The following is a 24,659-nucleotide window of genomic DNA, read 5'->3' as shown; positions in this document are numbered from 1 at the left end:
TTATATAATATCTTTATAATGCAATATAATAACATCTATGAACACTACAAAAAAACTGGCCTACTGCGGCGAGCCAAAACCGCCACTAAAGCCCCAAAAACCGCCGCTATAGGTACATTTCACCTATTGCGGCGGGGGCTATTGCGGCGGTTCTACCCGCCAGCCTTGTCGCGACGCAGTATCTCTATTGCGTCGGTACAAAAACCCACCGCTGTAGATATGCCCTTTAGCGGCGGTTTTGGTCTATTGCGGCAAGCATAAAACCGCTGCCATACGACGTTCGAATTCGTGTCAAATGACTTTTAGTGGTGAACACACGGCGCCGCTATATGTGTGTACCTTTAGCAGCGGGCTATAAGCACTGCTATAGGGTTTCATTTAATACATAAATGTGCACCTATAGTGGTGGTCCCACCCACCGCTATATGTGCGTACCTTTAGCGGCGGGCTATAAGCGCCGCTATAGGATTTCATTTAATACATAAAATATGCACCTATTGCGGCGCTTTTTGACCGCTGCTATAGGTTTTTTTTTTTCAGTGCACTTTGCATCAGACCTGTTACAAAGAACCTATAATAATTTTAGCTCTACTATCACAATACCACAAATATATATATATATATATCTACAAAAAAAAAATTACTACAAATTATCACTAGAGAGTAGAGAGAGAAACAATAAGTCTACTTGCACAATAAAGTCCACAACTTTTTTCACAACAGTTGAGTTTGTAAGTTGTAATGTACAAATCATAATTTGCCACCTCAACCAATTGTGAATTTGGTTGTGTCTCTAGCCTTACTCGGAGCAAACTCAAGCCATATAACTATGCATGACAATAGTTGTCAATTTAAACACCATAAAAACAATAACCCAAGTAATGTTTTCAGTTGAACCATATGGAGGGTATATAACAACACAAATACATGATATTACACAATTGGAGTAAACCCAATCAAACATAATGATTCTCAACCAAACACCATAAAAACAAAGACCCAGACAACAAATCTTTCAACTGAGCCAATTTTTACAAATTGGGTGTCAACCTAATAGCCAAAAACACAAACACGCACACAGAGTAACAAAGAGAATCTAGTAAAAGACACACACCATTGCAGTACTAAGACAATTGAGAACCAAAGGCCTGTTCAGAATTGCTGTTCTAGACCAAGCTTTGCCCTCAACCCATACCTGCAGAGAGAGAAAGAGAGTTAGCGTGTGGGGGTTAAAGAAAGAGAATAGACAAAAGGGTATTCTTGAAAGTTGAAACTGACTTGGTTGTCAAGTTCATCGGTAATAGTAGTGTCCAAAAGAGAATAGAGAGATCTTGTGTGGTATTGGTTGAGGAAACGAAGATTGTGAATGTGAAGATTGTTGCGCCTCAACAACAAGGCAGCCTTAAACCTCTGCATCATTTAGCCCACCCACTCTTTCAAATGTTGCCCCAACACAACTCAAGCTCTCTACTCTCTAGTGATAATTGATAATAAAAAATTCAGAGGAAAAAATTAAAAAAATGAGAAGAAGAATAGGAGAAGAAGAAAAATGTTTATTGCTACAAAAAAACTAACACTACAAAAATTATTTGATAATTAAATATATAAGGGCAACGTGTCTCCTCATCCAAGCTCTTAGACAACCCTTAAATTCCTTACACCCACTCCCAATATACTCTTAGGTATCACAAATGAAGAATGATAAAAAAAATTAAAAAAGGAAAAGAAAGAAACCAAGCCCATAGATTTTTCACCTTCAATGAATGGTGTGTACATATAGAATATAGATTAAGTAAATATTACATACATTGGAACCTTTGGATCCTATTGTTACTGACGGAGAAAGAACTTGGTACACGTACAACTTCTACAAACTTCTACAAAAGGTCTTGACCAAACCTTAGAAAATTATTGTAATGTTTAAAGACCAAAAGGACTTTATCAAAGGAAAAGACCAAAAGGACTTTTAATTTTTTTTTTTTTTTGAAAAAAAAAAACAAAACGACTTTTATTTTAAAAAATATACTCAGAATCATAGCAAAACCCGAAACTTATACAAATAAATTCAATAAACACAGTTCAAAAACTATACAGAACCTTCTCAATCACTGCAGAAAATAATATTCAAATTCACTTTTCTGGGTTACCCAACTCAAATGCATGTCTTCATGGAATTCCATCACTCTCACGCATTAACAATCAATACAATTTAATAAAAAATTCACCCACTAATAAACAAGAAAAATAACATGGGGGTTATCTTTAGATATGAAAAAGAAAATTTTAAAAAAATAATAATAATAGCAACAACACCGAAAGTTCTCATATACGAAAAGGGTAAATCCAACCTAGTTACTAGAAATCCAAGCCAAATACTAGAAAGCCAAGCCAATCAAGTCTCAAGTGCCACATCCCTAAAGCAAAGCTAGAAAACCAAACCAGTAACGTCCCAAGTGGGACCTCCATAAATCCAAGCTAGTTTTTTTTTTTAATTAAATTGAGAAAAACCAACCTACTAGAAAGATATTCTTATGGCCAATTTCACATTTAAATAAAAAAAAAATCAAAACCCCACAATATTTCCTTCACGAACAGAAGAAGAAGGGAAAAAAACTATCTTTTGTCTAATCAATAAATAATGATCCACAATCAAACCACCACTCTCACTTGAAAACCCAAGCCCATGGATCTACAAACAATCACACCCAGTCCTTTCATCTTTCAAGACACAAAATCTCCAACCTTAACGGAAATTTAACCATAGAAACAAATTAAAGAGAAGGAACTCTTAGTCACAGATAAAATAAAATCAAATATAGAGAGAGGGAGGGAGCAAGGGGGAGAAGACTAGACTTGACGGAAAAGAAGATCGGAGTCGGTGTGCTGGGATGGTTGGTGGCTAAGGAAAAAGAAAATCCAATTACAGCTAGAGATAGGTTTATTCAATTAGGACAAGGCTTTCAACATATGGACATGTCCGTTTATGTTTCACTTTTTCAAGGCACAACCTAACCTTTTCTTTTTACAGTAAGGAAGAACCTAGTCATAGCACATATGTTATATATAAAAAAAAATCGGAATAACATAAACCAGATACAATATGAAATTCTGTAACTCCAAAAAAAAAAAAACTCCAATGCAGATAATCCGCAAAACTCTAGCCAAACCTTAAGCATCAGTGCATTACTACATTTTTTGTGAGAGTATCTTAAAAACAAAAAGAAGAAGAAGAAGACAAGTGACTGACCTGCACATCCTGAGCGTTGACGTCGAGATGATCGACAATGAGGAACCGAAACCTAGAGGAGTTGAGGTAGGTACCCGACCCAATAACCCGATTCAAAGGGAAGTCGGAGAGCTTCCACGCCAACGTGTTGAAGATCAAGCATCGGCGTCGGCTCTGGGCTTAGCTTGGCTCGTCGGCGACTGGTGGCTAGGTTGGGCGCCAGTGACTGGTGGTTGGTGGGTGGTGTGTGTGTGATTTTGCTAGTGTGTGTGATTAGAGTCTCATTGAGAAAAAAAAATGGTGAGGGCGACGGCTTTGGTGGAAGAGAAAAGAATTTGAGGAAGGGGGCGACTGGAAGAAAAGTAAAGAAATATTTATATGATGCTACTGCTAGGGTTTTAAAATCTGAAATAAGAGTTTTAAAATTTAAAATAAATTATAAACAAAGCCAAGCCTCGAACTAGTGACCAGTTGGGCCAAACACGTGCTGCACACCACTAAGCTAGTGATGCGAGTACACATTCAAGTTACATATATAAATATATATACATATATTTATTAATTATATATATAATAAATATATTTTACTATATTATAATAAATTATATTTTTTTTATTACTATTTAAATAGATATAATTAAAATATATAAATTATATCTATCTATATATATTAAGATGATTCAAAAAATTAGTTATTACTTTTTTTACCGTCAAAAATACCCCTAAATTAATTAACCAACAACTTAAAAATGGAGTTAAAATAGTAAATTGACAAAAGATAGTTAGTTATTACTTTTTTATAATAAAAAATACCCCTACCTAAAACTTAAAAATGAGGTTAAAATAGTAAATTGACAAAAATGATAAATTCCTACTTCTACGTTGAAATGTCTTCCTACTTTTAATAAATTCCTACTTCTACTCAATAGCTTAAAAAACTCCCAACGTATTTATCTTCTCCACATTTTCTAAATAGAATTTCTCATAAAAAAGAAACGTGTACAATAAAAATTTCTCACTTTTCTTCTAAAAAAAAGAACTTCCCACTACTCACGTTTGAAAGAAAATAACTACCCCTCCAATACAATAAGGAAAAACTATCCCACGTTTAAAAAAAAAAAAAATGTGTCAAACTAAACTAATTGAAAAATGAATCCTATTCTCTTTGGAAAAAAAATCCTATCTATTTTTTCAAATTGTGATGAAAGAAAAATTATAATACTAAATCCAAAACAAAAACAAAAAAAAAAGCCCCATCGCACGCGCAAAACGCGTGTGATGATGCTAGTATATTATAATAACTTATATATATTATAATAATTTATATAAATTACATTTTTTTAATTTATATAAAATATAATAATAAATTATAATAAATGATTATAGTAAATATAATTTAAAATGATTATAGTTTTGGTAATAAGGAGAGGAAAAAAAAAGCTCTTACTAGGGGTTGAACTTGGGCTGTCTGGTGGAAATGCGCGTGTCTTTGCCACTAGGAAACCAGGAACTTTCTTGAAATAATTTGTACAAATTAATATTTAATATATTTTGTGCCATTCTTAGATTTGAAATTTAACTGTTGGATTTGAAGAGTGTAATGAAAGGTTCACTCTGGTAAATTATAATCACAATTAAACGGCTGGATTTAGAGAAATGAGCAGTCAAAGTTTAGTTAAAGTTGGTCAAACCTGATCAAACTGAATAGATGGTCCCGATAACACTAGGCTTGGTGAAATTCATATTCAAATCTTGATCATTAGGATTGAAGAGTATGATGACATAATGGTGTTGGTAAAATTTGAGACCAATTGGATGGTCAGATTGAGAGAATATATATACCAATATAAGTACACAACACATGTCCATCATGTGCCATTATTAAATTTGAAATCTAATTATTGGATTTGAAGAGTGTAATGAAAGGTTCATTTTGGTAAATTATGGTCACAATCAAACGGTTGAATTTAGAAAAAGGCGCGGTCAATAACTTATTATTGAATGTTACACCAACCAATACCTTATTATTGAATTCTTATTTTGAAAATACAACCGTTAGATTACATGTTCTATATGTTTTTAACAGGCATGCCAATTTTCATGCCAATCGGATGTAATTTACCATTTGATTTCTAAACTCATCTTTTATACGTTATTGTAAACTACAAAAACTTGAATTTAAACAATTGATTGATGACATGGCTATTAATCTTTGATCACCTTGAAATTTTTTAAGCATGAAAAATATATGAAGATAATGTAATCCAATGGTAGATTTGTCAAAATTCACATCGAATTAAAAAATATAGGATTGGCTTCAAGTTACACTTGATGTAATGTTACACCAAGAAATAACTTGTTTTTTAATTCATATTTTGAAAATCTAACCATTAGATCACCTTTTCTATATGTTCTTAACATGCATGCCAATTTTCATGCTAATCGGATGTAATTTACCAATTGATTTTTAAACTCATCTTTTATGCGTTACTTTAAACTACAAAAATTTGAATTTAAACAATTGATTGATGACATGACTATTAATCTTTGATCACCTTGAAATTTTTTAAGCATGAAAAATATATGAAGATAATGTAATCCAACAGTAAATTTGTCAAAATTCACATCAAATTAAGAAATATAGGGTTGGCTTCAAGTTACACTTGATGTAACTCTAAAAAATGTTACACCAAGAAATAACTTATTTTTTAATTCATATTTTGAAAATCCAACTGTTAGATCACATTTTCTATATGTTCTTAACATGCATGTCAATTTTCATGCCAATCAGATGTAATTTACCATTTGATCTTTAAACTCATCTTTTATGCGTTACTTTAAATTACAAAAACTTGAATTTAAACAATTGATTGATGACATGGCTATTAATCTTTGATCACCTTGAAAATTTTTAAGCATGAAAAATATATGAAGATAATGTAATTTAACGGTAGATTTGTCAAAATTCACATTGAATTAAGAAATATAGGGTTGGGTTCAAGTTACACTTGATGTGACTCTAAAAAATGTTACACCAAGAAATAACTTATTGTTGAATTCATATTTTGAAAATCCAACCGTTGGATCACATTTTCTATATGTTCTTAACATACATGCCAATTTTCATACCAATCGGATGTAATTTACCATTTGATTTTTAAGCCCATCTTTTATACGTTATTTTAAACTACAAAAACTTGAATCTAAACAATTGATTGATGACATGACTATTAATCTTTGATCACCTTGAAATTTTTTAAGCATGAAAAATATATGAATATAATGTAATCTAACGGTAGATTTGTCCAAATTCACATTAAATTAAGAAATATAGGGTTGGGTTCAAGTTACATCTGATGTAATTCTAAAAAATATTACACCAACTAATATCTTATTATTGAATTCATATTTTGAAAATCCAACCGTTAGATTACATGTTTTATATGTGCTTAATGTGCATGCCAATTGGGTGTAATTTACAATTTGATCTTTAAACTCATATATTCTGCGTTATTGTAAAGTACAAAAACTTGATTTTATACAAAACCTTACTATAGCGGCGGTCACAAAAAACGCCGCAATAGATCTCATCTATAGCGGCGGGCCAAAAACGCACCGCAATAGGTAACATATAGCAGCGGTTTTTGCACCCTCCGCAATAGGCCTACTGCAATTTTAGGGTCTATTGCGGTGGGTCATTGACCCGCCTCTATATCTAAGCCGAAGGCCGCAAAAGTAGGTCTATTACGATGGATCACTGGCCCGCCGCAATAGTACGCCACAATATACTAGATCTATTGCAGCGGGTTGATGTCCCGCTGCAATAGATCTCATGTATAGCGGCAGGCCAAAAACGCACCACAATAGGCGACCTATAGCGGCAGTTTTTGAACCCGCCGCAATAGGCTCGCTGTAATAGACCAGTTTTTTTTGTAGTGGAAATCATAGAGAATAAAAAAGATAAAAACTTTTAAAAAAACAAAACAAAACAAAACTAAATCACATCAACTCAAATTAGAGTTCCATTCTAAAGACTTGATCAATTTTGGAAGTATTGGGCACTTGATCAATATAGGGCACTTGATCCATTCTAAAGACTTGGTCAAAAGTCTAGTGCTAAGAATTCCTTTTTGGAGTATAGTATCCGTAGAACAATCTTTAGTGGAGATATTCTTTTTGCTAAAGTTTTTAACATAAGGTAAGTCAACAAGAAGGGCATCAATAATATCAGGGCAATCATCATCCATCAAGACTTTGTGACAATTATCAATTTTGGATTGCAACAATTTATCAGAGAGTTGATCAGCAATTTCTTGCTCAATGAAGTTGAGATGTTTAATTTTAGCATGAATTAGATTAAAAGTATCATTACTATGAGTTTCAAATTTCGAACAGAATTTGAATTTTACCTTCTGTCCAGAAGGATCAGTAGTAATACCATCATCTTCAATAAGGAAATGATATAAAGTAGCAATAAAAGGCAGACCAAGAATCACTCTATCAGTCATATTTTTAACAAGCACAGAAAGAATCTTAAAACAAACATTTTCATGGCAAACATGAGCTTTACTCAGTTCATATTTTATTTTCATTTGAGTGCCATTAGCAGAAACCAATCTTTCAGTGGATTTTTCAAAATATTTAGAAGGGATTAATCCTTCTTGAATATAGTTAATATCAGCACCAGAATCAATCATAGCAACAATGTTGAAAGCATAATCATGTGAAACAACAATCTTGACTTTAGTAAACCATTTTGGGAGCATCATATGTTTAACAAGAGCAAGTTGATTATCAATTAAATTAATCAAAGTATTACCAGAAACATTACCAGAGGGAGGAGCCCGTTGAGTGGATTCGTCTCCATCTTCTTGCTCATCATTATCAGACTGATGCTTATCCATATTTTTATCAATTTTTAGATTTAACAATTCTTGTTTAAGATTAGCATTATCATGTTTAACAGTTTTAACATCATTTTTTAACTGGATTATTTCTTGTTTAACAGTTTTTATTTCATGTTAGAGATCATAAACAGTTAATTTTTTTGTTTTCTTTTTACTAAATCTTTCCATAGTTTCTTCAAAACTTATCGTAGATTTAGGTTTTTTAACCTTATCTTCTTTTGTTAAGTTTTTCATAAACTTGTCAAGATAATCTTTCTGTAAATTAGGGTCTCCAACTTTACTTATTAATGTCAACAGCAAGTCGTCACTTTCTTCACTATTAGTTAACACTTTAACATATTTTATCAGATTGCAACATGAATCTCTACAACCAAATTTAATATTAGGAGAATTAAAGGTATCACTGCAAGAGTGATAACTAGAATTAGATGAGGAGGAGAAATCCTCTTCAAAGGAATCAGTTGAAGTAGCAGATTCAAGAATCTGAAATAGTTCATTTTGATCATTATATTAATGTTTAACATGTTCAATTTATTCTTCAATTTACCAGGCTTTTGGTTACATTCTTTATTGAAATGGCCAAATTTGCCACAGTTAAAGTATTTACCTTTACCTGATCTTTCTTTATCATGTTTTCTAAAAGCAGACTTCTTTTTAGCATAAAAATCATTGGGTTTAACAAAGTTGATTTTGTATCTTTTATGCTTTTTATGGGAATAACTTTTGTGAACTTTATTTTATATATATATATATATATATATATATATATATATATATATATATATATATATATAAATTTGCACTTACATCAATGTAAACTTTTTGAATGGGAATAAATAGAAAATAAGGTGATTTTCTAGACCCGTCAAACATTATAATTTTTAACAAGACAATTGAATTTGGATTACTTTAATTTCTATGATGATTGAAATATGATTACTTTTCTTTTCTTTTTTTGGAGATATGATTACTTAATTCTCTAAAGAAATCCTAACAACTCAACAATGAACAATCTCATGCCATTGATATTTGAAAAATTAAAGGTAAAATCATAGAAAAAGATCAAGCATTTATATCATGTTTTAGATTAGGTATCCGTTTGGATACACGTCCGCTTCTGCGCGTTTTCAGCTTTTTCTTTTCTTTTCTTTTCTTTTCAGCCGCAGTTGTTGACCAATTCTCTCGTGAACAATGCACCCGTGCACTGTTCACGGGTCCCACAAACTTCACTTTTCAGCAATTTTTCATTAAAAATGAGTCTCACGACACTATTCACAGATTTAAAAATGATTTTGTTACAGTATTTTCAGTTTTCAACCATAAGTTCTATCCAAACGGACCTTAGGTCTCATATTTAAAATTTTTTCAATTAAAGTCAATTTGAAGACTCTGTCAATCTTCATCATTCATTTTCGTTATTTTGGACAAAAACAAAATAGAGAAAAATGGTAAGTCATTGAAAAAGTTTGTGTTTCACCTTGATAACTAGTTTCAATATTCTAGCATAGAATTTTCATTTTCGCTTTCTAAGTTTAAGGGGAGCTCTCTCTCTCTCTCTCTCTCTCTCTCTCTCTCTCTCTCTCTCTTGGTCAGCTTCTTGTGATTGTCTAGGTAATCAAGGTTGTGTGACCACTTTCCTCGGGTTCTGTGACTAATGTCCAACGATTACTGGCAATCGAGAGGATTAGAAATGTGATCGCCAATGTTGGGCAACCGCTTTATTGGGTTTATTTGGTACTACACATGTCGTCAAAAATTGTCAATGACAAGATCATTGACTCTAGGAGTGGCTGCCAACACCAGAGTGAGCTGAAAATTAACCAATTGACAACCATGCTAGAGGTCAGGCAATAGCGGCATTGGCAATAGTTGAGATCAACTCGGATATCATGTTGAATTTCAAACTCTCTGCTTATGAAGGTTTCCGATTCCCTAATATTTATTTTATTATTCTTAAATAGTCATTAATAAAAATTACAAATATCCCTTATGAGTGACAAAATAACAAAATTTGACATTTAGTCTAAACTATGCATTCCAACAAAAATAAAAATTTATACTTTTCTAGAAGATTTGGGTTCCCCCTTCCAATGACTGTCTAAACAATACATAGAAATTGGCTATGATTTTTTTTTTAAAAAAAAAAAAAAACTCAACTGATTTTTTTATATAATATAAAAAAATACTCAATTACGTAAGTGTATATAGGCCATGTATATAGAAACATCTCAGGCTTGCATTGAGAGAGAAAAAACAAATTAATTGTTGAGTTGTTATCATTTGGAGCTAGGCACTTAACCTTATTAATCAATGCTAAAAGAATGATATAGACTAATAGACCCTGTTGGTTGATTTTAGCAAAATTAAATAAACTTAATCAAATTAACCAATTATGATGTTCTATGAATGACATGGGCAATTTATTTATGAAGTGAAAAATCAATGGATGAACTAGAGTTTCGAACACAAATTGCTGGAGCATCTTCATAAGAGATTAAAATGTAAGCCTAGAGCATCAAAGAAACTTGTTTTACACTAATATCTATAAGTGAGCACATAATCATGTTGCGTAGCTATTTTCTTACACACTTTTATATCCATTATGTTACACAAATATTTTCAATTAATGCTAAAATGTACTATTAAAAAATAGATAAAAAATGTCCACATTAAAACAAGAAAATGGATGTGAGAAATTAATTGCCTTTTTCTATTTCTATAGGTCTAAAGTGCAATGATAACTACAAACAACAACGATTTGCCTAGAATTTCAAACTTGCTCACTTAAAAAAACCCGGTCCGAAGGCGGCCATCATTAAGCTACAAAGACCTGTCTCCTTCAGATAACGGACCTCCACCCCCATTAAAAGTTGAAGATGCATCAAGATCTTTCTTCCATTTACAGGGTACATATGGCTCCTCCTCGATGTAGTTTCCACCAATACCTTTGCTGCTTTCCTCTGCACTCCTTTGTAGCTGCAGCGAAAACTCAAGGTTCCACAAAACTTCATCCATATATGGCCTGTCAATGCCCTGATCAGCCATGCACTTATTTGCAATCCCAGTAAACTTCTTAAAGCTTTCAAGTGCAATCTTTCCCTTTAGATAAGGATCAATTATCTGATCTAGAATACCTTTCTCATGGCACTGTATAGCCCACTCTGCCAAACTCACTTGCTCCACTGGAAGTGTTGTGTCCAATACTGGCCGAGCACACAAGATCTCAAAAAGAACAACCCCAAATGAGTAAACATCAGATCTTTCAGTTAGTTGTTGTAGCAGGATGTACTCCGGATCCAAATATCCAAAACTACCTTTAACAACTGTGGTTACATGTGTCTTATCCAAAGTAGTATACATTTTTGACAAGCCAAAATCAGAAACCTTGGCAACCCACTTCTCATCCAAGAGAATGTTAGTTGTCTTAACATCTCGGTGGATAATAGTGTGCTTAGCACCAGTGTGGAGATAGTGTAAACCGTGAGCAGCTCCAATACATATCTCAAGCCTTTGCTTCCAAGACAATGGAGGTTTTTGGGTCTTGTATAGATGCTCACGCAGTGTACCATGAGCCATGTAGTCATAAACAAGAATCATTTCATAGTTTTCTTCACAATAGCCAATCAAGGAAACAAGGTGGAGATGACGAAGTTTTGAAAGCATTTCAATCTCAGTTTGAAACTCATGTACTCCTTGCCCAGAGAGCAGATTTCCACGTTTGATTGCTACTTTGGTTGCTCCATTGTCAATTTCTCCCTTATAAACTTTACCAAAACCTCCAAACCCCAGGAGTAGAGCCTCATCGAAGTTCTTGGTAGCAGCGTTGATCTCAGCAAAAGAGAAGTGACGACAAAGGTTTCCTCGAAGTTCTGGGTGCCACCCAGAAGGAACTACCCTTGCACTTAAATCTTTTCCATGCCGATGACGAGAAGCAACAATAAGAAAGTAACCAATAAAAATGACGAAGACAATTCCACCACTAACACCGCCAATGATAAATGCTTTTTGATTCTTTAGTTTACCATCACAAGAAGATGGTCTAGCCCTAGTTGGGTTAATTACATCAGGAATAGGATTCAGCCCAGCGAGATTACCATTGGAATCATTGACTTTGAATATTTCTACTCCATTCAGGATCACATCAGCAAAGGTTGGTTTTCCGTCATTGTTTGGATGCAATGCAAGCCACACATCCTGTTGTGGGCTTCCATTTGGAATAAGAACCACATAATCCTGATACACTGGAACCCCATGTAGCTGACTTGCCCCCCCTGTTTCGATACTTGCCCAGGCAATAACATCCGCTCCTTTCTCAGCAGTTTGATTATATAGGAAGATATCAAACACTATTTGATTAACCTTGGTTATACCTGTCTGAATTTCGCAGAAATGAAGCCTAACTAGGTAAGAGAACCCGGAGTCAACCGAGAAAATCCAAGTCAAATTGTAATTGAGATTGATTGGAGTATACGGCCCCATTGATCTAGCAGTGGCATAGACATCAACTGGTGCAATATAAGTAGGCAAGCTTGTAGGATATTGGATTGTCATGTTTTCAGCATAATACGAAACCCCGTAGGCAGCCCCATAAAGGTATGGCGTGTCATCCTTCCAAGACCTATCAAGACCTGTATCATGGGAGGGCGGAATATGATTTCCACCCACATTCAACCGATAAACATTCTCGAGTGCAGTGTTGTTACCAATGTAGAAAACAGAATTTTGACCCACAATCATTAGAGTTCGATCAATGGAACTATAAATATCAGGCGTGGACACAATCTCAATCCCATTCACAAATGCATACTTCTTTGGAGCTTTGTCGGATGGAATGAAACTTATATCCAATGCTTGACCGTCAACATTGATCAAATACTCCTTAACAAAAAATGCGAAATTCAGTGCTTCTGCGGTTTGTGCAGCACTAAAGTTGTAAAGGAGAGTATATGGCCCGACCGTGACAGAGAAAATGCCATCTAATACATTTAAGCCTGCATAGGAAACAGGATAAAAGTAAAGACGGACAAATTTACGACCAGGAACAACGGGAATTTTATAGGTGAAATTTGTGTAGAAAACCCGAGCAGTCATGCAAGGGACTTGAGGGACCGAAGGTTCTTGAGTAGCAGCTTGAGACGTGGTGGATTTCCCACTAGCTGACAGATACTTGGACCCAATATCTGTGGTCCACTTCCGACCATCAGGATCATTGCCATTTGAAGCTCCCCCACAATTTAGGAGGATTTTCTCGGTTGGCACATAATTGTTGGCCAAAATTACATGAATTGTAAAGGCCAAGTAAAGAATAATGGGCATAGGTATAGTCATACGACCAAATTTATGAGTGCTCCTCATCAACTCAAAAGGTCCGCTTGGTTACAGTTTTCTCCTAATTTGGAAAGATCATGAATCAGTAACCAAATCAATAGAGCCAAGAAAACGCATATGACTACAGAAATTGAGCTCCAAAGCTCGGGGTTTTACAGCGATTAATACAAAGAATTGAGCTTCTTAACACCTGAATCAAGACTAGAACAAAGATATACAGCATGGAATCTTAGGCTTTTGGATGAAGAATCTCGAATCAAAGACCAAAAATAAGACAATAAGATTTTGCACCGGAGTAGCTAGTAAGGAAGACAGAATACAAACTTAAGCACTAAGATTGAACTGAACAGGATTCTCAAAAAAAAAAGAAAAAAAGATTGAACTGAACAGATTTCAAGCCATTTAAGCTGAAAAGAAAAGACTCCCCTAGTTAAACTACTGGAATGAAAGTTAAACTACTGGACCAGAAGCTGAGACAGAATACAAACTACTGGAATGAAAAGACAGAATACAAACGTAAGCACTACTAAGATTGGGAGAATGAAAGTTAAACTACTGGACCAGAAGCTGAGACTGAGTTGAAATGGGATTTTAAGCTTTGGAGTTCAGGGATGGTGAAAATTGCTTGTTTAAAACCTAGAAACTGAAATACAAGCCGAGCTTGCTTTTCTGTACTCCAAGACTTAGCTTTCTTATATACACCACTTAAAAGTGATGATTAATTTCGTAGATGTTTCTGATGCCGTATGTCTTGGGCTGCAATTATCATCTTGAAATATATTATAGTCATAGATTACGACCGTGCAAAAAAAATCAAACGCGTGAACTGTAAATCAAATCAACCATGAAAAACCATGCGAGCCATTAAAGGGCTCCACCGAATTCTCACCTGCATCTTTCACTAGCAAGTCGCAACTCGTGGGCCATTCACTTATTCGATCTAAGTGGATATTATCTGTAAAACACGAAATTGGAGTTTTCCTTTTGATTCGTTTCTATTCTGTGATCACTTCCTCACTGGATCGATCTTCAACTGCTAGTTCCTGGAAAATGGCAAGTGTGCAAAGTTTCAAACACGTACAGTACCACACTACCACGTTCATCATTTTGAGATCTCAAACCTGTCTGGTATTGCATTGGAATGTGAGGAAAAGAAAGAGCTTGGGTACATGTATAAAAGTCCTGAACAAATTAAATTTGTCACAGAATTGACCAAAAAATCATTTGTAATGTGTTTTGACTTTAAAATTTTAGTAATTAAAATACAAATTAGTTTTGGTGGGTTGTGTTTGAAAAATTTTACATATTACACCAAACATCTAAAAATATTTTCATTGAAATTTTGTTACAACAAAACAAGCCAAGTGATAAAGTTCTTTTAGTGTTACTTTTAATAGAAGTTATTAAAAGTAATGAATTAACATAAATGTCCATGCTTTTTTATTTATAAAAAAAATGACAAATGCCCCTCTAATCCATTAGTATTGGCATTAGGTCTTGCAAATGGTATATGTTTGGAGGATTTTAATATCAAAGCACAAAACAAGCTCATTACTCAATCTTCCAATTGCAAAAAATTTTACAATAGTGCTAGTGTGCTACAATACACTTCTACGTTTAGACTTTACTATTCACATATTGCAAAACTAAAAATTATTATTTTATTCTGACTCTCTCTCCTATGTGTCTTGTACTCACTTCCTTTTCATTATTTTAATTATTTTTTATGAAGAGGAAGAGAGAGAAAGAGTTGGTGAAATATTTTAATGAATAGATGAGATAAATAAGAAATGGGATATTGGATATTGGATGTGTTCTAAAATGATATAATAGATAAAGCAAATTTTGAGATGGTGAAATAAGATTTTTTGGAGATACCAGATGCTAATGCTCTACTTTATAACCAAACCTCTATAGTCAGAACACTACCTCCTACAACAATCCTAATACCTTAATCCAATAATGAACAATTAAACATTCTTTACCGAAGTTGTAGATGCATATATGACAATTATAATGATTATAGTCCAAATAAAATCATACGTTCGACTTTCAGTAATCGATTTAATGTTCTACCAATACAACTTGTTACATATATATATATATATATATAATATAATTTTTATTATAAAAAAAATACTAACACAACATATTACAATTTGTGAAGTATAAAATAAAACTCTTCTAATCGATAAACAATGTTTGTTCGTGTTAGTCCCAATAGTAAGCAATTGAACACCTTTCTTTCTTGGATGTCATAAATTCATAATTGTCTGTCTAATCCCTCCTTTGAAAAAAAAAAAAAAAAAGTCCAATATTTTTAAACAACCCTGACAGGTCTTCCCACCGACATTAAAATCAAAATTGCCTTATTTTGTATGCATCCCAAAAACAAACCATTGATAATGTATACTACAGTCATCCCTCCTTAGTCCTTACCCTGTTTTTCAATAAGTATTTTGGGACTGTCTAAGTCTTGCTTACCTTTTTTTTTTTTTTTTTTTGGTGATGAGATCTTACATACCCTTGACATGATTTCTTAAAGTCGGCAAGCCTTGGATTTAGTAATTATCTAGGAAGTTCTTCATTTATAAACCCATTATATAGGAACTTCTTCTTTTTTCTGAATAATTAGAGGCTTAGTGCAAACAGCTTCCTTCTTTTGATAATAAAAATAAAAAATGAATTTCCTCATATGTTTTGACCAAATAAAAAGCAAATCCATGATATTTTATTTGTTTCATTAAAAAAAAAGAAAAAAAAAGGAAAATACAAGGGCAAAGTTTAATTATAAAATTGGTTGTAGCGTAAAACTACAACCTTACTTAATATTTTTTTAGTATAGGTGAATTTTGACAAATCCACTATTGGATTACATTTTTTTTCTTATATCCTACATGCTTTCAAATTTTCTAAAAAATTAAAAATCAAAAGTTATGTCATCAATAAATTATTTAGATTGCAAGTTTTTATAATTTAAAATTATGAATAAAATATAATCTTATAGATAATATAGTAAATAATATTTGATTGTCACAAAATTTGACATATGTATTAGGAGCGTAAAAAACTTGTAATCTAGCAATTAAATTTTCAAAATATATAATAATATTAGTGATATAAAGTAAGGTTGTTAAACTATAACTAATTTTATAACTAAATTTTATTCAAAATACAATTTACTGGTGCACATGAACGTTCACTTTATTTACATGATTTTTAAAATAAATAAAAAATTATTAATAAAGTGCAAATATTAGCCTTTCCTTGAATTACAACTCATCGAATTATATTCGTGGGTTTATACACTTTTATGACAGGTGTGACATAATTTGGGAATCCTATTAGATGTTTCAGATGTCCAATCCGCTTCTCAAAAAAAAAAAAAAAACAAAAGATGTCCAATCCTTACCGTTAAAAAAAACAAAAAACAAAATTTTCCAATCCTTCCAAAGTCCAAACGCCTCTCTTACGTCTTTCCACCACATTGAAATCAAACTAGCATGTTGTTGGACTCTGAACCCATTCATAATGGCTTTCACACTTGACCAGAGTCATCCCTCCTTGTCCATTTGTATGAAGTCTTTCTGGACCACAGGCAAGGATTTATTTCAAGTCGGCAAGCCTTGTATCATATCACATTATGATTATCTAGCTAATTCTCCATTTATTGAACCAGAGGTTTTGGGTTGGTTGGGCTAGGGTTTTAAGCCGATCGTTGGTTGAGCTTGGGTCGGTGTTTTATTCTCTATTTTGTTGGTTGGTTGAGTTTTTTTTTTTTTTTCTCTTTTGTTTAGGTTTTTAGATTTGGAATTTGTTGGAGGATCCAGTGATTGTGGCTATAGTTTGTGGTGGTTGATTTGTTGTTGGTGGTGGTTGTAGTGGTGGTTATTAGTGGCCGTTGTTGCGACAGTGGTTGTTGGTGGCCGTTGTTGCGGCAGTGGTGGTTGTGGGTTTGTTTGATTTGTGATGGGTTTTGAGGTCTGTGAATGTGATGGGTTTTGAGGTTTGTGAATGTGATGGGTTGTTGTAGATTTTTTATTTTCTGGTTGTGTTTTTTTTTTTTAAGGTAGCATTGGTGGATGTGGGTTTGTGCCAGTGGTAGCTGTCGGTGTTGTTGCGGTAATGGTTGTTAGTGATCGTTTTTGCAGTAGTGGTGGTTGTGCTATTGTTGTTGTTGTTGTTGTTGTTGATGATGATGGGGAGGAGTTAATATATTATTTTAATGTGTTGTAAATATTATTTTAATTTATAGAATTGAAGAATAAAACATGTGATGAACGAGATATTGTAAAATGATGTGGTAAAATAATAAAGTAGGCTTTTGGTGTGTCAAAATGATATTTTTTATAGAAGAGCCGATGGAAATGCTCTTACAATTTGTGAAGTATAAAATAAAATTATTCTAATCGATACACAATGTTTGTTCGTCTTAGTCCCAATAATAAGCAATTGAACACCTTTCTTTCTTTGATGTCATAAATTCATAATTGTCTGTCTAATCCTTCCTTTGAAAAAAAGGTCCAATATTTTTAAACAACCCTAACATGTCTTCCCACCGACATTGAAATCAAAATTGTCTTATTTTGTGTGCATCCCAAAAACAAACCATTGATAATGTCTTTCACACTAGAGTCATCCCTCCTTAGTCCTCACCCTGTTTTTTAATAAGTATTTTGGGACTGTCTAAGTCTTGCCTACCTTCTTTTTTTTTGGTGATGAGATTGTACATACCCTTAACATGATTTCTTAAAGTCAGCAAGCCTTGGATATAGTAATTATCTAGGAAGTTCTTCAATTATTAACCCATTATATAGGAACTTCTTTTTTCTGAATAATTAGAGGCCTTGGCTGCATTTGTTTCACTTGAAAACGCTTTTAGGAAGCTATTTTACACCCTTGTGTGTGTTTGGTACCCACGGAAAATACAGTCAAACAGAAATTCAGCAACCCGTTGACCGTAAAATAACCCACTAAAAGCGTAAAATCATTTACGCTTTGATTTTACATTCAACCATTTTCCGTACACCACACCCGAAGAGAGAGAGCTCAAGCACACTCCTCACACGGTCCAAAACCCATCTCCAAGCTCACCTCAGCCAAGCTCCGGCCAGCCCAGATCGTGTCGCCCCCACTGCCACCCCCACTACCCAAATCACGCACCGGCCAAGCTTCCTCTTTTTTTTCTCTTCTTCCTCAACTTTTCTTCTCCCTCTTGCTCAACGTTATCGATATGGCCGCCATCGACCACTAGCCCACTCCACTCCACCCCCAAACCCACCCGATCTGGCCGCCACCACCTCCATCCACTCCGATCCTCTCTTCCTTGATCTATCTCTTTTTCCCTCAATCTCTCACTCTTTCTTCCTCCTCTCAGTGAGTTTGTGAATAAAATGTTTTTATTTTGATTTTTAGTTGTGCTAAGGGTATATTTTGAAATTTTCTATTATAAAATTTGTTTGGAAGCTGAGAAAATGGTTGAGAAAATAGAAAAAACTTATAGGAAAATAGCATTTTTTGAATGTTATCAAACACCAGAAATCGTTTTTTGAACTATTTTCCATTGCAGAACCAAACACCCGGATTTCATTTTCTTTACAGGAATTCACTTTCTCCTGCATTCATTTTACACTCGGAATTCGATTTACATAGAGCCAAACGCAGCCTTAGCGCAAACAACTTCCTTCTTTTGATAATAAAAATAAAAAATGAATTTCCTCATATGTTTTGACCAAATAAAAAGCAAATCCATGATATTTTATTTGTTTCATTAAAAAAAAAAGGAAAATATAAGGACAAAGTTTAGCTACAAAATTGGTTGTAGTCTAAAACTACAACCTTACTTAATATTTTTTTATTGGAGGTGAATTTTGACAAATCCACCATTGGATTACATTTTCTTCTTATATCCTTCATACTTTCAAAATTTCTAGAAAATTATAGATCAATAGTTATGTTATCAATAAATTATTTAAATTGCAAGTTTTTGTAATTTAAAATTATGAATAAAATATAATCTTATAGATAATATAGTAAATAATATTCAATTGTCACAAAATTTGACATATGTATTAAGAGCTTAAAAAACATGAAATCTAACAGTTAAATTTTCAAAATATATATTAATATTAATGACATTGAGTTAGGTTGTAGTCTTAAGTTACAATTAATTTTGTAACTAAATTTTATCCAAAATACAATTTACTGATACACTTGAACGTTCACTTTATTTACATGATTTAAAAAAAAATGTTAATAAAGTACAAATATTAGCCTTTCCATGCATTACAAGTTACAACTCATCGAATTATATTCGCGGGTTTATACGCGTGTATGACAGGTGTGACATAATTTGAGAATCCTAGTAGATGTTTCAGATAGCGTGTAGCTTGGGCTGCAAAATCCAAAATATCACCTTCGACTTGGAGTGGCTGATACCCAATAATATGACCTCAGAATAGTCGAATAGATAGCGACAATGCCAAAAAAAAAATATCAAACACAAATAAACTTGTGTAAAAACTCTACAACTAAAGCTCTATAGTTAGAATACCTTATACCTTAATCCAATAGTGAACAATGAACATCCTTTACCGAAAGTTGCGGACAGTTTTTACTTTATATATATATAAAGTAATTAAATTTAAAATATACTAAAATATATTGGTAAAGAATAAAGTAAAAAAAAATGTGAGTGGGACAAATTATTTTTTTTTATTCATTGTAGTCTTAGTTGTGAACAATTCAACACCCATTTCTTTCCTAGATGTCATAATTGTCCAATCTTTCCCATAAAACAAAAACAAAAAACAAAATTTTCCCCATAAAACAAAAACAAAAAAACAAAATTTTCCTATCCTTCCAAAGCCCAAACGCCTCTCTTACGTCTTTCCACCACATTGAAATCAAACTAGCATGTTGTTGGACTCTGAACCCATTCATAATGGCTTTCACACTTGACTAGAGCCATCCCTCCTTGTCCATTTGTATGAAGTCTTTCTGGACCACAGGCAAGGATTTATTTCAAGTCGGCAAGCCTTGTATCATATCACATCATGATTATCTAGCTAAATCTCCATTTATTGAACCAGAGGGGTCTTAATACAAATAGCTTCCTCCTTTTTTGTGAGGGGGAGAAGAACTCATGGTTTGACCAAAATAAAAGGCAAATCCATGATGTGTAATTTGTTTCACAAAAAAGAGAGAGAAAAAAAACACTTAAAATCGTGTACTTTACTTTAATTAGTTCACTACTTCACTTTACCTTCTTAAATTATTTTTAATTTAATAGATACCCTTAAAACATTTGTTAATGAACCATTTTAGAAAATTTTCGAAACCAATTTTATGGAAAATATAAAAAGCATTATGAAAAATCAGTTTTTTTTTTTTCATTTCCTATAAAAACTTTTTAAAATAATTCATAAACTAATACTTTAGGTTTGGATTAACGGGTATCCTTAGGACTTTGTTAATTAATTATTTTAAGAATTTTTTTATACCAATTTCATGAAAAATATAAATTTTTTTTTTCATTTCCTATAAAAACTTTCTAAAAATAATTCCTAAACTAATGTCTCTAAAGAATACGTTAAATTTTCCCTTTAATGTTTTACTATAATAAAGTTGAAAATATTAACCTTTCCATTATTATTAATGGAATTAGAATTATAAACGTGGGCTTTAAACCAGCAAAAGTGAAAGAGTGGATTGAATAGCTATAGTTGCTACCTTTGGGCTTACCAAGAAAATGGGGCAAATCGACCCAATACCACCTTTTTCAAAAAAAATTAGGCAAAAAACACTGTTTCAGAAATAATTAGCGAAATACCACTTTTTCCAGTACTCGAGTTTGGTGAGCTCGAGTACTGTATTTTCTAGTTCCACCGTGGCATGCCAGCGTGGCATTTTGGATTTAAAAAATGTCACTTAGTACTCGCGTTTGGTGAACTCGAGTACTGTATAATGTGGTACCCGAGTCCACTAAACCTGGGTACCAATCTGGATTGGCCTCCATATAGTGACCGCATAATGCCATTTGATACTCGAGCTTCGTGGACTCGGGTACTGTTAACACAGTACCCGAGTCCCTGAAACTCGAGTATTAATCTTGCTTGGCCGCCATTTATTAAGTGTATCATGCCATTTGATACTCGAGCTTTGTGACGCGGGTACTGTGTTAAGAGTACCCGGGTCCATGAAGCTCAAGTATCAATCTGTGTTGGCCTTAATTTTTGGAGTGTTGTAATCATGCAGCTCGAATCTTTACGTCCATTTGATTTTTAGTGAACATTTTTTAGTGCTCTTTATTTAGGAAAGAGTTAATGAGGTGCTGCCATCTCCAGGCTCCCGGGTTTGTATGGGAAGACATCACATAATGGAGAGTGGAGAAGTGTAGGGGAAAATCTCTCCAAGCTGTGGTGTGTAAGCTAGCTTTAGGATCAATCTATGATATTTGGCATCGGAGAAATGCAATTATCCTTGGAAAAGGCATTTTGAAATATAAAGGCTCTCTCTCGAACAGAGTCATTGCAATACTTGGAGTTTCAGCTTGAAGATTTTGCAGTGCATTTTTTAAACGGGCTTTGTTTAGATTTTGGTTGCAGGTAGCGTGGTTTTACAAAGGCTACCTCTTCCTTATGTGTGTTTTTTGTCCTTTACTATGACATGCAATTGTATAGCTGCTCTTTACTAGGACTAGGAGTTCTTTTGGTCTGTGGGTTGAGATAGTAACTGTACATTATTTTTTAGTTTTTAGTAGTTTATAAATATATTTCTCATTCATCTTTTAAAAAAAAAGCATCGAAAGGAACATCTAGAATGCAAAAAGCGATTTCAAAGATAAAACTAACATATGCATGGCTGATCCACATCAAGATTATCACATATCTTGCAATCTTCTTTGTCATACAATTCCTTTTGCCTAAAATGATGTGAATATAAAAATCCATGTAAGAAAAATCACCTGTCATGGAAGATAATTGAAGTAAGAAGTGAAAGGATTCTATTAAGCTAAGAAGTGAAAGGATTCTGTTAAGCTAAAAGCTTAAAGCTAACCAAATAAGCTAAGAGACAAACGGACACTTAAGAAAAATCCATTTAGAATTCTTATGATCCATATATATTTCTAAAATAATACCAGATTCAGTGAAAAAATATTGGAACTAATGAAACTCCTCTCTTTTACTCAACAAGAAATGTTCCAAAAGTTGCTAATGTCACAACAAACCCAAATGCATTCTTCCACAAAAGAGACAAAAAATCAGAAATAATGGATATAATCTAACAAAAAGCCAAAAAAGAGGTAGAGAACGAACATACACACAAATATTGTGCAGCAAAAGGAACAAAACAAAGTCACCCAAAAAAAAACCCAAGATTTAAAGTATTCTGAATATGGTTATTACAGATAGTGCAGCAACAGCTTGACCACTGAGAAGCCGTTCTGCTTGACGCAGGACAATGCTTAATGCTTCAGGTGTAGGCAACCCTTGTGCACTGGAAGGTAATTCCACCCTTGGTAGGTCACGGGGGTTGGTCGAAGATGAATTTGGCTGATACCCTACATCATGGAGAACTGGTTAATTTTATGCAATCATTTGCAACTACAAGTTAAAAAGGTTTTGGAATCACCATTTTGAGATAGTGTCTGCTCCATGCAATTCATAAACTCAGAGAGAGTACTCAATGAATCAGGGATAGGCTGAAATGAAGGGAAAAAAAGATATATGAAAGACAATTTAATGCAAAACACATGTGAATCATCAATGTAAGAATATATAACTACCATATGAAGGGAAGGAACAGGTACTGCAGCTGCAGCCAGTGGGATTTGCACAACTTGAGGTAAAGATTGGAATGGTTGACTAGAAAATGCCTGCACATACTGTGCTTGACTTCCTATTTGGGCCTGGCCTCCAACATTACCACACATCCCTTCTGTTTCGTTTCCTTGAGGAGGCTGACTGGGAGCATTTGGCTATGGGAAAAAAATCATCTTAATATGCTTTAGGACCAGGTAAATCTATCAAAACCAGGCAGGTTAGGACCATATAAACGTGCATAATTTATCAATAAGCAAAATTTGTCAATACAATACATAGCACGTCATAGGTACCACTCAATAGTCAAATAACATATAGCATGTCATAGGTACCAGTCAATAATCAAATAACACCCAAGCACAAGCAATTTCAGTTTTTTGCTAAGGCATATACATGCATGATATAGCATGTAACATTATCAAAACAAAAATTAATCAAGTGATCCAACAACGCTTAAATAGAATAAACCCAATAAAAAGAACAAATCCATCTTACAAACACTAAACATAGAACATATTAGAGTAGGTGAATTCCTCTAACTGAAACCCCAAAACAAGCAAGCTACCTATTACTCAAACTTTTGCATATTTGGAGTCATTTCATTCCTCTGCTCCAGTCCCAACCAATGGCTCATGCCCATCCCTGATGCTAAAATTTAAAATGACAAATGCAAAAAGTTACTCATCATTCAAACCATAAATGGATCATGGGCTCCAAAGGGTTCAATCACATTTAAATATTAACATCCATTAACTTTCGAGCATATAGGGGAGGGCAATAACAGTATGTCATTTTTGCCTGTGAATGAGCATAATATTTCAGATCCACTGCTCTAAACTAAACTTCAATTGTTAGACACACTCACACACACACATCACCATTCAATATTTCTTAGCCCACTATCAGACAAACCACATGAGCACCAGGTCCTATGTGAGTAGGAATCACTTAACAATGCTTCATAATTGGGGGAAAAAAAGCATTGTGTGTGTGTGTGTGTGTGTATATATATATATATATATCAAATTACTAACCTCTGCCTCATGATTTGCTGCGCTTAAGTTCCTTGATATTCTTCACTATATAACTGATCACCTCCTTTAATGTAGCTTTCCTATCTTCTTTGAAGTTCCAAAGCTCAGGAATGATGTATCGGCCGCTTGGATTATACTCATTCATCTCTTTCAATGCTGTAACGACAGCCGCATATATCTGAACACCCCACTCCTATTAAAGATTTCGTAATTTCTCATTGTCTTCATCCAATATTTCCTGTATAAAATGAATGATTAATCTGGCAACCAATCCTTAACAGTCAAGTAAGCTGGAAAAAGAAAATTTTTTATTCTGGAACTAATGAAAGAGGAGATCCAC

At 33.6% G+C, this 24,659-nt stretch overlaps 1 protein-coding gene and 1 long non-coding RNA gene across 2 annotated transcripts; both read right to left on the bottom strand.

Moving 5' to 3' along the window:
* Nucleotides 1-664: 664 nt before the first annotated feature.
* LOC142609382 (uncharacterized) lies at nucleotides 665-3,633 on the bottom strand. The gene is made up of 3 exons (XR_012839591.1): nucleotides 3,248-3,633; nucleotides 1,279-1,474; nucleotides 665-1,195 (listed from the first exon to the last, which is right to left on the bottom strand). It is a non-coding gene; the product is annotated as an uncharacterized LOC142609382 (long non-coding RNA).
* A 7,184-nt stretch (nucleotides 3,634-10,817) lies between these two features.
* Nucleotides 10,818-14,143, bottom strand: LOC142609467 (receptor-like protein kinase FERONIA). The gene has a single exon (XM_075781053.1). It carries the CDS (start codon nucleotides 13,486-13,488, stop codon nucleotides 10,954-10,956), a length of 2,535 nt encoding a protein of 844 aa, XP_075637168.1. The 5' UTR covers nucleotides 13,489-14,143; the 3' UTR covers nucleotides 10,818-10,953.
* Between the last annotated feature and the right edge of the window lie 10,516 nt (nucleotides 14,144-24,659).

Source organism: Castanea sativa, chromosome 9, assembly GCF_040712315.1.
Source record: "Castanea sativa cultivar Marrone di Chiusa Pesio chromosome 9, ASM4071231v1".
Taxonomy (NCBI): Eukaryota; Viridiplantae; Streptophyta; class Magnoliopsida; order Fagales; family Fagaceae; genus Castanea; species Castanea sativa.
This window is presented reverse-complemented; position numbering and strand designations above follow the sequence as displayed.